Here is a 14,254-nt window from a genome sequence, read left to right as displayed (position 1 = left end):
AGGATTAGACTAAATGGATCTCTAGCTCCAAAATTCACAATGGAACGCGACAGGGGTGCCCCTTGTCCCCCATTCTCTATGTTCTTGTTATGGAACACATGGCCATCGTCCTTAGAAACAACCCGGCTGTCCACGGTTTTAGTATAGGCCCCATACATACTAAACTTGCCCTATTTGCAGATGACTTGCTCATATTTGTGACCCAACCGCAAGTCTCCTTACCCTCTATTATGCCGGAGTTTCAGAGATATGGAGATGTTAGTAACTTTAAAGTTAATCATAGTAAGTCAGAAATACTCAATATTTCACTCTCAGAAGCAGCTCTCCAACAACTCGCGTCTTCCTTCCCTTTTAAGACAAACTCCACATCTATTCTTTATTTAGGAATTCATATCCCAACAGACGCTTCCCAACTATTCACCAGCAACTTTACCCCTCTACTTCTTAGAACACAAGCGGATCTGACCACATATGCATCTAAACAGCTCTCTTGGTTGGGTAGGGTGAATGTTTTAAAGATGGATGCCCTCCCTCGTTTCCTCTATCTTTTTCAAACCATACCTATTCACATCCCCACCCCGTTTTTCAAAAAGCTTCGCCAGATTTTTTCTAAATTCATATGGCAAGGAAACCGCCCTAGGATAAAGTATGAAAGAATGATTCTTCCTAAGGCCCGGGGGGGGGGGGGGGGGGGTCCCAGATGCCTCTTCCTACCATAAGGCAGCGGTACTCACACGTATTGTGGATTGGTTTCACCACCCCTCCTCCAAGCTATGGGTTCAATTGGAGAAACATCTCAATGAGGCTGATCTTTGCGCCCTGCCGTGGATACCTACGGCTCGGCGTAAAGGTAGTACCCTCTCTACTACCCTTACTCGTCAGACTCTTCAGATATGGGACTGTGACAGACTCACCCAGGACAGAGGCTATTGGAGGGGACTGAACGCTAGCCTGTTGCTTTGGATTCAGCTCCATGTCCCCCCAAAACACACAGACTCTGGGGACCCTGTATTTGCCATAGTAGCAATAGTGACTGAGCCATACTGTTGGGGCTCATACTGTGAGAAGATGCTAATGTCATCAATTCCTCTCACCTGTCTGATGTCGGCTATAATGTGTTTAATGTAAATAAGTTTAGTCTAGGTTCTAAGGGTATTCAACTCATTGTTGTTTGTTCTAATTAACCCTGTGTTGATGTTTATGGTAATGTGTGTTAATTGAATGAGCTGATCACATTAGCCACCAGCACTGGCTAGGAGACGAACAGTCTAGGCTGAGGAAGGGGGAGATTGTTGTTTGTATTGTTAATTGTAATTAGTTTCAGCTATTGTGTTTATACTACTGTGTGAAGTTCGATGCCCACAAGTCTGTCATCTGGTCTGGGTAAATTTTGTAGTAAATTAGCTCATGTTAATTAGGTTAGCTTTGAGTCAGCCTGCTGTATAAATGTGTGTGAGATCTCAAATAAAGAGTTAGTTCTGGTGTACTCCAAGACTGGTGTTGTCTAGTTCTTGGGGGTTCCGATAGCCAGATCCATTGGACTCGTGTTCCAGAACTTAGGAAGCGGCATATGACGGAAGCACTCAAGCGGAGTGTGGGACGTTCCGTGACATTGGTGGCAAGCAGCGGGAAAGCTTCCTGCAGTCTGGGACATCCAAACCTCCAACTGGATCCAAGATCAGCATAGCAGACTTCAGTCACCCCAGCGGAGATATGGACCTGGCATCAGAGTTCCCGGGGCTGCTGCGGATCATCCTTTCAACATACACCAGCACTGTGTCTGAGGATGAATACCTGGAGCTCAGGCAGCTGATTCGGGTGAAGCTCTGGATTGGAGCCCTTCAGCTCGCTGGTATAAAACAGGGCAAGTGCTTTCCAACCCAAGAGCAACGGGCCAGTGACCAACGGGCACTGCGGATGGCATTCCTGGGAGAGCGGCCCCAGGAGCAATGGGTGACTGAGTTGGACAGGCTGGTCCAGCAGGAGATAGAGCTGGACAATCGTTATCGGGCTCTGCAATGGCACGCAGAGGAGGGATATTTAGGGGAGACAACAGAATGCTCTCCGGAGGGATATGACTTTGGAGGCCCTGGATTGCTGTGGGAGAGCCTAACAGATCATTTTATGTTTGGTGATGAAGGGGAACCTGACCTTGAGGACCTGCGAGAATATAGAGAGGCTATGCTTGGTCTTGCAGGGGTCTCAGAGCTTAAACCTGATCTGGACCATTTGCTAAGGAAGGAACAGCATCTGGAAAGGGCATACAGGAAACTGCTAGAACACGTTCAGCAGCATGCCAGAGAATCGGCAGTGGAAAATCTGAAGATTGCCGTCCCCAAACCTGAAGTGCTGACCACAGGGCAGAGTTCTGCTAACCTCTGTCCAGCACTGATAACATCTTCTCGGTTCCATGAACAGGAGATGGTGAACCTCTATCCCCAGACACCAGTTATAGAGATAGGGGATTTAATAGACTTTTCTGCTGAGGAAGAACAACCTGATGAGCCTCCAGCAGAAGAGCTGGTATTAGGGCCAAACTTTACTGTGCTCTGCCCAGCACCAACAGCAGTATCTGTGGAGTTACAACAAACTTCTCCAGCAGAAGTGCTGGCAACCGGACAGAGGGTCCAAAACCTCTGCCCCACACCTGTGGCAGTTTCGGAGGCCCAGGGTGAGAAGGTGGCAATCACTTCCCAGCAGCAGATACAGGGGGAGAAGGGAGAGGAGGTGTGTGTTGTCCCTCCCCAACAGTTGGCCAGGGTGGAGGAAGCGGCCTTTCCTCCCCAGCAAAGATCAGTGCACCTAGGAGACAGTACCATAGACATGTCGTCCAAGCAACCAGATGAGGGAATAGAAAAGGAAGCAGCCAGCTCACCTCCCGAATGGCAGCTACACAGTTTGGGAGTGGAGGAAGCCAGCCTCCTGCCCCAATGGTTAGCCGGAGCGGAGGATGCGGAGTCCCCAGCAGAAGTGCTGGCAACAGGGCAAAGTGTTACCAACCTCTGCCCAGCACCGGCAACAACTGTGGAGATCCAGGGAGCTGGGGCAGTTGGCCCCTCTCTCCGACGACAAGCTGATATAGTGGAGCTGCTATTCCCAGCTGAATCGCTGGCAACAGGGCAGAGCACCACTGGCCTCTGCCTAGCACCTAGTGTCTCGCTACAGCTTCAAGAAGTAGGGGTGATTGGCCCCTCTGCCCAGCAGCAGACCGAGCCCAGGAATGTTAAAAAAATCCAGCTGAAGCCCTGGCAGCCAGACAGAGAGTAAATGACCTCTGCCCCACACCTACTGAGGTCAACTATTCCTTGCAGCCAAGAATGGAGATCATGCGGGAAGACTATGTGAGTTCACTCTGCCTGACTAACGCATGTCCAGACCAGGTGGAGGTCTGGGACCTTGTTAGTCAACCTTTGATGGGGGAGAAATGTGACAGACTCACCCAGGACAGAGGCTATTGGAGGGGACTGAACGCTAGCCTCTTGCCAACAGATTATGGGCCCTGGCATTTGGGGAAATGGTGCTCTCTGTGAGCTGTATGCCTGGGGTCCCTGGGGTTGGTGTTACTTTGGATTCAGCTCCATGTCCCCCCAAAACACACAGACTCTGGGGACCCTGTATTTGCCATAGTAGCAATAGTGACTGAGCCATACTGTTGGGGCTCATACTGTGAGAAGATGCTAATGTCATCAACTCCACTCACCTGTCTGATGTCAGCTATAATGTGTTTAATGTAAATAAGTTTAGTCTAGGTTCTAAGGGTATTCAACTCATTGTTGTTTGTTCTAATTAACCCTGTGTTGATGTTTATGGTAATGTGTGTTAATTGAATGAGCTGATCACATTAGCCACCAGCACTGGCTAGGAGACGAACAGTCTAGGCTGAGGAAGGGGGAGATTGTTGTTTGTATTGTTAATTGTAATTAGTTTCAGCTATTGTGTTTATACTACTGTGTGAAGCTCGGTACCCACAAGTCTGTCATCTGGTCTGGGTAAATTTTGTAGTAAATTAGCTCATGTTAATTAGGTTAGCTTTGAGTCAGCCTGCTGTATAAATGTGTGTGAGATCTCAAATAAAGAGTTAGTTCTGATGTACTCCAAGACTGGTGTTGTCTAGTTCTTGGGGGTTCCGATAGCCAGATCCATTGGACTCGTGTTCCAGAACTTAGGAAGCGGTATATGACGGAAGCACTCAAGCGGAGTGTGGGACGTTCCGTGACAGGGACCGACTGCTATTAACGAGTAAATTATCTGAACCCGGGGCCCGATGACTCCTCTCTTTGGGACTCCGGCTTTCCCCCCGGCGAGGGTTGAGGAGAGATTTGGACCCTGGAATAGGGATAGTCATAGATGTTTGGCACAGGTATTATGCGCTGACCCATCTTTGAGACCAGACATACCCCCCCAGACGGGTCCGGGGCCCCCAATCATGTGGTTACAAAGGAGTCAATTAATATCATACATACGTACTTTCTCCCCCATTTCAGAAATCCTAGATGACCCGTCAGACTTTGACGAGCTGCTCTTACAACCAGACCCGCCAACACATGTAGTATCATTGTTATACTCCCTTCTATTAAACGTATCTGCTCCTGACCTTCCAACATACACGCAGAGATGGGAAACAGATCTACAGAATTCCATCTCCCCTGCTGATTGGCAAAAAAGCTTTATCTTAACGCATAGGATCTCTTTGGCAACTAAGACTCAAGAAAAAGGGTTTAAGCTATTAACGAGATGGTACAGATGCCTGGTGACTATCCAACGATTTAACCCCTCTATATATTGTTGGAGATGCCTGTCCTCTAGTGGGACAATGCTACACATCTGGTGGGCATGCCCTCTAATTCGGAAATTTTGGCAAAAGGTCTTTGATCTATACAGCAGGCTAATGGCGACCTCAATTAAGCCCACACCAGAGATAGCCCTACTATCTATGCTTCCGGGCCCAATCAAGCTGATTAAAAAAGACATACTGCGCCACTTTCTGGCCGCGGTCAGGACAGTGATCCCCAGACATTGGAGAACAATAGATGTGCCTTCCTTGGGTGATTGGGCTGTCGAAGTGGATCGGATAAGAGATCTGGAGCGTCTGCTGGCGCAGGAAGCAGGGAAGGAGGAACAGTTCTCCACTACCTGGACCTCATGGTCAATGTTTCGATACTCCGATGACTTCCTCATATGGATCAGGGATGCCCCGTCTTTGCTCGCTGATTAGCCATGCTGAGGTGCTTCCCACTTTTGTTGTCATCCCTTATCTCTCTACATGCTCTCACTCCTACCTTTCTCTCTGCCTTCTTTTCCTTACGTACTGAACCAGTCACTCAAATATACAAACAAAGATTATATCCCCAGAATTGCTCAACAACTTGAATACCTATAATAAATGATTGAATGATCCTTACAGCGTCCAAGCCCGACTAGGAGGAACCTCCAGATAACACAATCACGCTAAATTACAAAGGTGGTTATAGGTTGGTTCCCCCACGCATGTTATTTTACTATTACATTAAAATCCTCTATATACAATGTGATACTACAGTATTTCACCAGAAGCTGTATACCAAAGCATATAGTCCTATACATATATAGTAAAGGTTACCCTTATTGTTCTGTATATAATTTATGCAATACTATAATGTACAGTACCTTATCTTTCTGTTATACCCTTATATTGAAATAAACTAAGATTGAAAAGGACTTCACCCTCCCAGTGAGCTCACCCACTAAAGAGTCTTCAAGGACAGGGCTCTACAGATGGATCACAGCCCTGGACCTGTATAGTACCCCAGGGCTAATGTAATGCTGAAAAAGGTGAAAAGGTGAATGCCTAATGTAAGATCCTGTGCTCAGAACATCATTACAGGCAGCCCCACCTCTTCCTCCTAATACAGAATCCCAAGGCTCAGCCAAACAGTGAACCAGTGTCCAATCACATTAAGACAGCTGCATAAACCATTGGTTCTGGAACATCTGTTGTAGTACCAGTGCTTCGTTCACAAAAATACTGAAAATAGGCTTATATGTGATAAAAGAAACCATTTTGATGACCAGTGGAATGTTCATGGGATTAAGGCTTTTAATTATTAGGAACATATTGTATCTTTTAGGGGATGATGTCATAAAGCATGACACTGGTGATATTATTAAAGTGGATGACAATGCTGCATTATGAACAATGATTGACTACAACTTCTAATGCAGTCAAACAGGACAGCCAATGACAGATCTGTGAAGTAGGAAATATCTCCCAAACATGGAGTATAGATATGAATAATAATAAACTGACCTGTTTTTTTTTCTTTTTCTTTTCTCAATCTATCCAAAAGTGGAAAACAACCTTTGCCTAATGTTCCACTAATGAATCTATTAATACTTTTTGTATAGTTTATAACATTTAGGCTGGGTTCACACTATGGGAATTGGATGAGGGTTTCCCCACATATAATTCGCATAGCAGGAGATTGTGACTGGCTCTCTATGGAGCCAGTTCACACATCTCCGCAGTGGCTCCAGTGTGAATTGTTCAGGAGTCCTGTGAGTTTTTTGGTTTATTTCAGGTCCGAATTCAGCCCAAAATTCTGGCTGAAATCAGACCTGAATCTCTGAATGTTCCAGTGTGAACCAAGCCTCTGACATTTATACTGCATACTAATTCTGGGGAAAGGTGTATAGGTTAACACACAGCCAAACTGAAAGCAAGTAAACTTTATTAAAATGTGCTGAAAACTCTGCTCACCTTTATTTATTTTTTTACTTAATGCTGTATGACACAAGACCATTAGTACATACCTGTACAAAAGCGTCCATTTGGCGCAAGCTGGAACCCAGGTTTACAGATGCATTTAAAACTTCCATCCTCATTAATACACATTCCATTAAGGCACATGTTCCTTACGCTGCATTCATCCATATCTGTAAAATAAACATTTTTACATATTACTTACTTTGACTAATTAAAATGTATTTGTGATAAGTATATACAAACTATCAAACCTGCCAGTGTGATGGAGAGCTGCATGTGGTCTCTGGACCACAAATTAAGTATCTAAGTTGTACATGGATAATTCTCAGCATATGGACTTTATCAGAATTTGATCTTTTTCTGTTTCGTGCAATAGAAAAATGTATTTCAGAATTTTTATTGCCACAGCCTGCATTTCCAGACTTATTTGTTCAGGTCTCTATTCATTATCCACCAATTGAAAAACATTTAAAGTACAATCTGCACACATGCACTGTTCACTAAATACAGTAGGTAGGTTAGGTTAACTGGCTAAATTTGCCCTAGTATGTGTATGTATAAATGTGAGTTAGGGTCCTTAGACTGTAAGCTCCTTGAGGGCAGGGACTGATGTGAATGTATAACAAATATGTGTAAAGAGCTGTGTAAAAAAATGACAGCACTATATAAGTATCTGTAATAATGAAATAAATAAATAGTTTAATCTGAATGGTGCTTTGGGGTACAGTAGTTGCTATATCAGACAAACTGATCAATGAAAACGTTCCATACAGAGGCAGGTCTCTTAACAATGATGGGCCTGAAGATTCCACCCATCCTTGTTAGAATTGTCCACACTTTCTCCCCAACTCAAGAGAAAAAATGATCAACTATTTGGAAGTCAGAACACTTAAGCCAGACACTTGTCAGTGCCTCAAACATTGTTTTTAGCTTTTAGATCACCATGACAGCCAGACAGAAAGCATTTTCATAAGGAGAGGCCAGCAAAGGCATCCCACTTCTTTCTGTCAGCACAAGTTTCCTTTAAGACTAAAATGTTATTCCTAGATAATGTTCGTCCAAAGGTCATATCACCATTTCAGAGAGTTTTTGTAAATCCCACTATTGTACTGTAAGCACACAATATTTCCCTGAAAACCTCGTCTGCTTGTTGGAAAACTGCCAGTCATCAACCACTATTGTTTTCAGTAACAATACGAATACTTCCTCAATCAAACACACACTTTCTTTTTGAAAAAACTCTGATAACAGTTATTTATTAAAGACCATCCAATGCTAAATTAGGCACACTGTTAGAAAAGGGGCAAAGCAATACAATTTTAAAATAGTTCAGTTCTGTGGCATTTATGTCCTTTAAGGCCCCTTTCACACGAAGAGTCGGATCAGGTCCACCTGTCAGTTTTTCAGGGAGACCTGATTAGATGGTCCATTCAACCCCATGCACCGGCGGGTGTAAATAGACTTGTGTCCATTTACACCTGCCGACCTCTGATCCACTAAAAAAATTAAAAAAAGAAAGAAAAAAAAAGAGATCCATCCTCCTCCATCTAGAATCAGATCAGAGGGCAGTTGGGTATAAACGGATAGCGGAGTCGGTTTACACCTGGCTGCCCAAAGAGCAGAGCAGGCTCTGTCTGTCCAAAAACACCAAATCAAGGTAATTACCACTCAACCGCTCCAGGTGGTATCGCTTGTGTTCACACCATCCTAGTAGTAGGAGATGAAGGGTGCCGTCTCAGCAAAGTCAAATGGCAGAAAATGGAAAAAGGATGGCCGCACTCCAAAATAATGCCTTTATTGAATAAAGCTTAATCCATACATCAATCAGAGACACAGGTCCAGAAGAAACTGACACATTTCACACCGTTAAAGGCACTTAATCATAGCTATGATTAAGCACCATTAACTGTGTAAAACGCGTCAACTATCATCTGGACCTGTGTCACTGACTGATGTATGGATTAAGCTTTATTCAATAAAGGCATTATTTTGGAGTGTGGCTGTCCTTTTTCCATTTTCTGCCATCAGGATCTGTCTGTGTCTGCTCTGCAAAAACTGAGCGGACGTGGACCTGCAATCTGCCCGCCCTGCTCTGGTCACCTGGGGATCAGCTGACAAATCCACTGCTGATCATGTGAAAGGGGCCTAAGAGTATATTTTTAAAATATTTTTTAGACTGTAGTTAGTCATACTGTGTTATTGAAAGCTGCTGACAATAAAAAGACCAAAGAAAAGGGACCCTCTGTAGAAGACTGAGCTAGTTAGGGTAGCATATTTGACTATACAGTTCCTAGGAAAGCTAGGAAACAGAGTGCATTTGATTAATAACTGATTAAAATTCATGAGACATAAACAATTGCAATTACTACCATTTTGTTCTGGAGGATCTCTGCTTTCAGAAAATGTATACTTTTTTTGGGGGGGGGTTACAGTAATTTCTAGTGAAAAATGCTAATTTAATATGTGTGACAAAAATGGAAAAACTGCACGGCAGGCATGTGGTTAAAGCTTTTACATGTATTTAAAAGTAAGTAAAAAAGATTATTTATGAGAAAAAGATTACCTTGACAATTCTTCCCATCAGGTGACACTTGGAAGCCTGCATTGCACACGCAGTGGAAACTACCATCCGTATTCACACATCTGCCATTGTTACAGATTCTTCCATTCTGTAAGCACTCATCAATGTCTAGAAAAAAGGAAAACGCGATATTATTATGTAATTGGCATGTGAATACACAGAGCTACCTTAAAATTATTTTACTAAGAGTATGGACAACTAATTCAGTAGGGACCAAACAAAAGTATAATTATACAGTAGCTACAGCAGATCAAAAGACTGTTAAGGTGCTCAGCAACATAGACGTGCAAACAGGGTGTGCTGGGTGTGCCTGAGCACACCCTAATCACCCCAGGTTGTGCCAATTCCCCCTTCTTCCCATCTCCCCCCTGCAGTGATGCCAGCTTTCCTCCTCAACCCTCAGGAGCGGGGAAGGGGCTGGTAAATATTTAATTAACCAGCCTTCCTTTTCGGAATAAACACAGTGCGTGATCTGTAACGATCGTTCCTGTTTTTTTAATTCTTAACTGAAGCATAGTAAACTATGTTTACTGCAGGCTGCAGAGAAAGAGACTCGGGAATCCCTGTCCTCTGTCTCAAAAATGAGGCACCAGCAGTCTGTTTAAACCTTTGATATTTCACCAAAGTCCTATATAGGGGCTACTAAAAAAATTGATAATAATATAATAAAAATATTGTAAAACATAATTTAAAAAAAAAATGACTGACACCGTCCACTGCCCTACTGACACCAATCTTAGCTGATGACATTTAATAAAAGGGCACTTAACACCCTGGCTGGCGTGAGATCATAGCGATGAACAGTTTTAAATTACACAAGTCTATCTCTAGCCGAGATCAAATGGCAGAACAGATCGTCCCATATAACCACCCGATCATCATTATCCAGGATTGGGAGGTCCAGAGCCCAGGGCTTCCCTATATTAATTTAGGTCCTGCGATGAGGATTGTTGTAGTGCTCCTCCAAAGAGATTCTATATTGGTTGTCACCAATATGTTCTAACGTGCTGAAAAATGTTAAACCTGTTCTAACGCCCTTGTCCCTCTAGACTGACATCCAGAATGGGAGCACTCTAATACAGGAGGTGTGTTACTGGCCAAAAAAAAGAAACACAATGCAGCCACCACATCTAATGATTGGTAAGCTGCAATATATTACATTTTTGGTTTGGGGTTTAATACCACTTTAAAAGCCAAGCATTATCAATCTACTATACCATAGTTTCTCTTAGCCATAGTTAATTTAAGAATGAGAAAGACCACAAGATGCTCCTCTTCATGGATGACCTGTTACAGAAGAGCATAGCTCTCAACTGTCCCTGATTTTGAGGGACTGTGCCTGATTCGGAACTTGTGGGTTTAACTATTCTTTTTTTGCATGATCTTCCTTTAAGAGGGGGTGGCAGGGGGTGTGTCCTTTGCCTACATACTTTTGTTAATAGGTGTCCCTCGTTCCCATCTCAAAAAGTTGGGCGGTATGGAACAGCTATTAGTCCCATATCAGGGTTGTGGGACTAGGTACTTCATGCCCAATAACATCAATGAACCTAGGTAAATTGGACAAAATTCTCTTGTTCCTTTACAGAAACTTCTTTGTTTCATGGATCTGGGCTTGTGATCACCACCTGGCCGCTGTCCAAACAACTTGAGGCTCAAGTCTTACACTTTCCAAGCCATTCACTGATTTCCTGTCTCTCCGGGACTTCAGTACATTTGCATGAGAGCGCTGATAAGGTTTCCTCTTTGGTTGGTGAACTCTGTAATTCACCTCTGCCACTTTAGCCAGGATCTCAAATGGGCCTTTCCATTTGGTCAGAAACATACTTTAAAATGTTTATTCAGCACTGCTGCCACTCAATACACTACTTGGAAGGGCCTTACTTCAGCTGACCTATTAAAAACCCAGCAATGTACCTCTTAAAGTGTAGTTCCACCCAAAAATGGAACTTCCGCTTATCCGGTTCCTCCCCCCCCCCCATAGTCCCATTTGGCACCTTTCAGGGGGAGCAGATACCTGTCTAATATATTTATTTGCTCCCACTTCCGGCGATAGATCGCTGGAGAATCTGCGGCGATCTACGCCATGTCCAGCCCTTCCTCTGTCCACTCCCCGCTGTCTTCTGGGAGACACACAGGTCCCAGAACACAGCAGGGACCAGTCAGAACACGCAACGCTACTCTCGCATGCGCAGTAGGGAACCTGGCTGTGAAGCCGCAAGGCATCACTTCCTGATTCCCTTACTGAAGATGCCAGCGCCTCCACCAGGAGCTGAGGGACATGTCGGGTGCGGACAACACGGGTGCCCTGGACAGTGTCCTTATTTTAAAAGTCAGCAGCTGCAGTATTTGTAGCTGCTAACTTTTAATTATTTTTTTTCGGCGGAACTCCGCTTTAAGCACTCTGCAAATGTTCCTTTATCAGCGGTATCACAATTTCAATCCCTTGCTGCATTTGGGAGATGCCAGTAGAACCTCCATTTTCTCATTCTCCCTCAAAACATCATTATGTCTCAGATAGAGGACAATCCATCTCTATGGTTGAGTCATCCACAGTAGTTCAACAATGTTTTTATGAACCCTAGTGACCCAATAAAGCAGGTTTTTATTGACTTCAAAATAAGGCTACTGCTCATTTATACCAGGCTCCTGGAGAACCCCATTTATGGTAAAAACCTGATCCCAATGTGCGGTGCCACATTTTAGCCATGCCAAACTCCTTCTTGGACACATCGAGATCATGGGGGGGCAGGACTAGATGTGGCCTCCTCAGCATCTACCCACTAGTATGACCTATAATGCGTAAGTCTCCTACCTCTCACAGAGCAGATTGGTTTCAGAACTGTGCCCCCCAGTACCAGAAACCTTTCCATTTTGGGCTGGGTAAACAGACCCTTCATCATATTCACTTCAACATAAGTCATCATTTGGCATAGCTATAACAACATCTACTGATTGGAGGTCTGATATAACCATCTTGTCAGATTCCTTTTATGATTGGAGGAGGTGGGCAGAAAGGGCAGGCATAGTCAGCACTTCTGACAAGTTCCTGTTATAGGTCCAGCACTGGAATGATCCCCCATAGCACTGGAAGCTGCAGGGTATGGGGCAGGGCAGACGATTTCCACTATTACAACCAGCACAAGGGACACTTCAGATTAAATGCAACACCCATTTTCCTGATTTTCTTTAAAGATTTTCTTTTCCTAAACTTATGCCCCGTACACACGATCGGATTTTCCGACAACAAATGTTGGATGTGGGCTTGTTGGCTGAAAGTCCGACTGTGTGTATGTTCCATCGAACATTTGTTTTTGGACTTTCCGCCAACAAATGTTGGCTAGCAGGTTCTCAAATTTTCCGCCAACAAAACTTTGTTGTCAGATTTCCGATCGTGTGTACGCAAGTCCAACGCACAAAAGCTGCTCGGAATCAAGCAGAAGGAGCCGCACTGGATATTGAACTTCCTTTTTCTTGGCTCGTCATACATCTTGTACGTCACCACGTCACCACGTTCCCACGTTCGTAATTGTTGGCCATTATTTGTGTGACCAGTCGTGTGTACGGGGCATTAGGCTTTCAAACAAGCCTAATAGTTCTGATGAGATTATTTAGCTATTTATGCATCTTATAGAGAAAAACATTCTGATTCTAATGGTGGCAGTAGCATAAAATGCTCTGAAATGATATTCAGTTAGCTTGGAATTTACCAGAACTTTCTGTTACAAACTTTGATTTACAATGGATTGAATTTAATCTAGAAGAGAGCTGAAACTAGGAAGGACGTTCATATCCAATGACACTAAACATGTCATTCCATGTAGTGGTTTAAACTCAAGAACATAATCACCAATGGCCGCCACCCAACCGGACAGGGTGAATACCTACACAAACAACAAATGTCTGCTTGTTTTATTAAAATTACGGTAAAGCTACTATGAAGCATACTTTGCACCTTCAAAATGTTAAATATATTGTGTAATTCAACAATAACAATATTGTATTGTAATAATAATAATTTTCCTGCACAGAAGAAACCACAAGGTCAGAGTGGTAAACCTTTTAATTTTATACAGGCTTCATTCGGGCTGACTAAGTTGTTCTATTACTCATGATGGATTCCTCATACCTCTGCATTCTGTCCTAGTTGATGTACTCTGGAATCCAGCATAACATTGACAGATGTACGATCCCTGTGTATTTACACAGTCTGCGTGAAGGCAAGGATTTCTTTCACACTCGTCAACATCTATAATTCAGAGAAAGAGAAAATATTAAACAATGCATCAACCAGAGGAAATAGAAGTATTTCCTGTAACAGAAAATACATGTCTTTTTTTTTCTGTTTGTTTAACAGAATAATAACAGTATGTTGTAATAATGTTATTGGTAGAGAGCTAGATTTAGGACTTTTTATCTCTGAAAGCGGAGTTCCACCCAAAAATGGAACTTCCGCTTTACGGATCCCCCCCCCCCCCCCGGTGTCACATTTGACACCTTTCAGGGGGGAGGGGGAAGCAGATACCTGCTGTCTAATACAGGTATTTTGCTCCCACTTCCCTCCACCCGCGGGTATCTACGCCACTTCTGGCGCCTTCTTCGTCCCCCCCCCCCGCGCTGTCTTCTGGGAGACACACAGATCCCAGAAGACAGCAGGGACCAGTGGGAACACGCAGTGCGAGTCACGCATGTGCAGTAGGAAACCAGGAAGTGAAGCCGCAAGGCTTCACTTCTTGATTCCCTTACCGAAGATGGCGGTGGCAGCACCCGAGAGCTGAAGGACAGATCGGCTTCAACATCGCGGGCGCCCTGGACAGGTAAGTGTCCTTATTTGAAAAGTCAGCGGCTGCAGTATTTGTAAAAAATCATCGGAGCTCCGCTTTAATATTTTTGCATCCCCATCCTTTATTTTATGATTTATTGATGATTTTTCT

General features: G+C 43.9%; 1 protein-coding gene across 1 annotated transcript in view; it reads right to left on the bottom strand.

Annotated features, from left to right (window-relative positions):
- Positions 1-14,254, bottom strand: part of FBN1 (fibrillin 1) — a 408,253-nt gene that overhangs the window by 147,244 nt on the left and 246,755 nt on the right. Inside the window, exons 12-14 of the mRNA XM_073623525.1 lie at positions 13,450-13,569; positions 9,306-9,431; positions 6,790-6,912 (exon numbers count right to left, since the gene is read on the bottom strand). Of these exons, the coding sequence (XP_073479626.1) occupies positions 6,790-6,912; positions 9,306-9,431; positions 13,450-13,569 (369 nt within the window). The remainder of the gene's footprint in view (positions 1-6,789; positions 6,913-9,305; positions 9,432-13,449; positions 13,570-14,254) is intronic.

The sequence above is a fragment of the Aquarana catesbeiana genome, linkage group LG03 (genome assembly GCF_042186555.1).
Source record: "Aquarana catesbeiana isolate 2022-GZ linkage group LG03, ASM4218655v1, whole genome shotgun sequence".
Classification (NCBI taxonomy): domain Eukaryota; kingdom Metazoa; phylum Chordata; class Amphibia; order Anura; family Ranidae; genus Aquarana; species Aquarana catesbeiana.
The sequence above is the reverse complement of the archived record's forward strand: the minus strand, read 5'-3'. Positions and strand labels throughout refer to the sequence as shown.